This window comes from Mixia osmundae, assembly GCF_000708205.1.
Source record: "Mixia osmundae IAM 14324 unplaced genomic scaffold scaffold_22, whole genome shotgun sequence".
NCBI classification, from domain to species: Eukaryota; Fungi; Basidiomycota; class Mixiomycetes; order Mixiales; family Mixiaceae; genus Mixia; species Mixia osmundae.
In genome coordinates, this window is record NW_014575542.1 from 1 (window position 1) to 3,498 (window position 3,498).

The 3,498-nt window shown below is 54.4% G+C and overlaps 2 protein-coding genes across 2 annotated transcripts; both read left to right on the forward strand.

The window, feature by feature from the left end:
* The first annotated feature begins 62 nt into the window (after positions 1-62).
* Positions 63-1,005, forward strand: L969DRAFT_91241 (uncharacterized protein). Its single transcript, XM_014709192.1, has one exon. The coding sequence runs from the start codon at positions 306-308 to the stop codon at positions 690-692; it is 387 nt and encodes a 128-aa protein (XP_014564678.1). The 5' UTR covers positions 63-305; the 3' UTR covers positions 693-1,005.
* Positions 1,006-2,319: 1,314 nt separating this feature from the next.
* Positions 2,320-3,402, forward strand: L969DRAFT_36550 (uncharacterized protein; the record flags this gene model as incomplete). Its single annotated transcript, XM_014709193.1, has 3 exons — positions 2,320-3,057; positions 3,105-3,276; positions 3,332-3,402. Coding segments are annotated over 3 exons (981 nt in total), but the record flags the coding sequence as incomplete, so codon positions are not given.
* Positions 3,403-3,498: the final 96 nt, after the last annotated feature.

Genomic DNA, 3,498 nt, shown 5'->3' on the forward strand with positions numbered 1-3,498 from the left:
GAAGTATGGTGCACCATGGTATGCTGTCTATGAGGGCGTGTGCTTGAGCTTGAAGGCTAAGACAGCGTTGCGCCTCCGCTGAGAGCTGCAGTTCTTGGGGCTCTTTGCCACTTTGGCGCCCCAAAAGCCGTTCGACCTGCTCGGCTTGGCAGCTGCCTTGTACTCTTTGCCCTGCTTACACCGATACAAGTGCCTCATCAGTGACTGTTCGGTCTCTTAGTGACCTGACTTGACCTTCTCGAAGTCCCGGCTCAGATTTGGCTCTTCAGCAGTTCGCCGATCCACTGCAGCTTGACAGCCGACACATGTCGCTTCGTCGCCAGTCGAAAAGACTTTTGACAATATACAGCAGGGACCAGTCCGGCCAAACCTTCAGGCGGGACGTCTTCGTCCTGCATTGCCGGCTCGAAATAATTCGCTGCCGCTCTGGCAGCTTGGGGGCTGGTACGGCTTGCACCGCCAGGACTACTGCCATGTTGTGCGAGCGTATGCGTACCGCTCCAAAGGTGCTCCCTGCGCAGTCGAGGTACCCCCGACGACGTTCGGAGCGATCTACATCAGCTTTTTTGCTTCGGGCCAATCCACAGCTATGCTCGATACCCATGCGTACGGCGATTATCCAGTATGGTACGCTTCACGAGTATGGTTTGACATTGCAGCTATTGACACAAGCAAACGCTGACGTTCGGTAAGGTGATTTCGCTTGCCTACAGATGTTAGACTGCTCACCGACCTGCTCGTATTCGAGAAATCTCGTTGGCTCTTCCTCAAATCGGGTTCGAATCACTCAAAAAGCTCAGCAACGGCGTGAAGACATACGATGCACCCTTGAGCTCTTTGTGAGATTATGAGATTGACCTGTACGGTGTTGGCGTACCTTCTACCCATTGCCCGGCCGAATGGTGCCGGGCACTACTGCTGCTCAGGCAATGGTCAAAGCACAGCGCACAGCTCATCGAAGGCTCTTGTACTTACTCTGATTCCGTCAATGCAGTCAAATGGCCATTGCATTGCGTTTCGGTGGCTTTGTGTTCAGCTTACCACACAGCGGCCAAAATACCACTTTTTTGACTCTACACGGCACAGCATGCACCTGATGGGCCTGTAAGTGGCATGAGAGCAATCCTGAGAGTCCGACGGATCTGCCCATATTTGGTTTGCAAACTTTGGGAAACATCAAATTGGCCAGAAAGCCGGGTATGTTTAGATACTGAATGCTAACACTTTCCGCGCCGAACGCATCGCAATTTTGGCATGCAAAGGGAAGGTCCGACCATTGAAACCACAAGGTGTATTGCATATCGTACTATGATATGACGGAATATGAGACGCTCGCGAAGCAAACGGACCGAGCAAATCAGGTTTTTGTGCATTTAGAGTGGCGTCCACTGGGCTTGATTTACAGGAAGCCCGCTGGAGCCATAAGTATCAATGCTGGTGCTCCAAAACGTCTATAGAGAATGTGTCGCAACAATAAGAGGCTTTGCTGATGGTTTGGTATGATTTGAACGCATGCTGAGCCCGCCGCGGCGCTTCCGGATCTTTTCGATGAGCTTACGTATGAACTGCAAATCACAATCAATCAAGCTATGATTACTGCGGCGGTGTGGTATGATGCCCAGCATATCTACATATTGGTGAAAAAGGCTGCAACCCAATCTGAGCTGCGCAAGAGCCGTGCAAAATCTTTTAGATTTTCGAAAAGGCAAGGGGCCAGAGCTCGGCCGCATCGTATGCTAAGCGCCCAAGAATAGCATTAAAAGACGCAGGACAAACTTAGAAAGGGCCAACTGGGCTTCGACAGCGGCGCGAAGCCTGAGCCCGGGTTTGCAGCCAGCTTTGACTGGTTTTCGGCGCTGCGAGCCGGAAGCGAGCGAGCCAAGTCGGTAGGTCCCCTAGATAGATGCAAGTAGCCTGGGATGGTACGTCCGACCATTGATCATCTTCTCTTGAAACGACAGAGGTCCCGCAGGCGCCGAGCTCGAGGACCGGCCGCTGCTTTTTGAAGCAATATTTGGGGTCGCAAAGCCCTGCAGTGGAAGTGCAAAGCAACGAAACGGCCGCTAAAATGTATCTGGAGATGCTCCAGAAACGCAGTCAGGGGTGAGAGGTGTTGAAAGCCTGGACGGGTGAGGTACCAAGCTGGTAGCGCTGCTGCAAGTAATTTCTACGTAGGCACGACGTCATCCGGAAGCCCGCGCCGGGCTCTTTCTGTGACACGTAGCTGCCACGTCGNTAGTTCGGTGACCGTCCACAGACCTAGCGGCGGTCTGTATCTGGCTATCCGTCCCCCGTCCGGCTTCGCTACGTGCACAAGCTATGCTGCGCCAGCCAAGCCGCAAGCGCGGACCGTCCGGACTGTCTCCGAACCATTCTAGAGGTCCCAGAACGCGGATACATCGCTATACCAGCAGAAACCTGCCGTCGTCGGATGAGGACGACGAGAGCATCGGAAGCCTGGATGACGTGCAAAATGTACAACCACTCTCTCAAACTCGATACTGGTGGCAAGACCTGGATCTCCGCCCCTCGGAGAAGGCGCCTGCAAGCCTGCAAAGCGAATCGTCAACAGATGAGGAATCCGATACGAGCAGTGCACATGCCGCCGCAGATCAGCAGGCAAATGCGATGATATCTGATATCATTGAGTTTCATGATATAGAGCCACGTACGGAAGAGTATGGCGGCAGTGGAGCCGATGATCCTTGGGCAGACGAGGACATGAGAATTGACGATAGACCTGACCTGAACGACGTCGCTCAGCCGGAAGAGCCGCCCACCATACCCTCGAAAACGTCTCCTTTAGCGCCGCCTTGCTCAAAATCGGGCGCCGCATCCTCTGGCAGCATCGCTGGCAGCGAGCGCGCTGCTGTTCGGTCGTCAGGTCGAAGCTTAGCAGAGATTGTTGCCTCAAGCGACGAATCGTCAGACTCGTCTGGACTGGAGACCGACGATGAGACTGATCTCGCACGGCGGGAAAGGTTCGCGGAGCTGAAGCAAGCCGGTAATATCGTACGAATGACACCCTCTTTGTGGGCTTTCCGTCGGCCAACAAAGGTACGAAGCTTCCTGCAGGCGTCTTCTGTCTGACTGTGCTCAAGCAGCCCAACGTATGGGATCATCTCTGGGGCCGACTGGACTGTGGCAGCCACGTCTGGAGCTGCGACTGCGCGCTGTACTCCAAGATAAGCACTTGCCCGAGCGTCCGTCTGGCCCAAGCGTCAGCGACTCAAGATCGTCTTCTAGCCATGCGACCGATCGACGATAAGTGCGAAGGTAGCAGAGCAGTGTTGTCGAGAGGCGAAGAAGCTGAGGCCTCGACGAAATACAGCGCAAGGCCGTATACCTCACGCGATCTTGCTTGCTGCGCGCCATGGCATGGGCGGCAAAAAGATCTATTGGGTCTCGGTTGTCAGAGGTGCGAATAGAACGCAAGAATCCAGCAACAAGCGGGGCATCGTCACCCTTACGTACAGCTCCGATCGTCTACCGCCAGAA

Excerpts from the sequence above, each read along its gene's own strand:
- L969DRAFT_91241 (XM_014709192.1), top strand. The coding sequence starts at position 306 with ATGTCGCTTCGTCGCCAGTCGAAAAGACTTTTGACAATATACAGCAGG.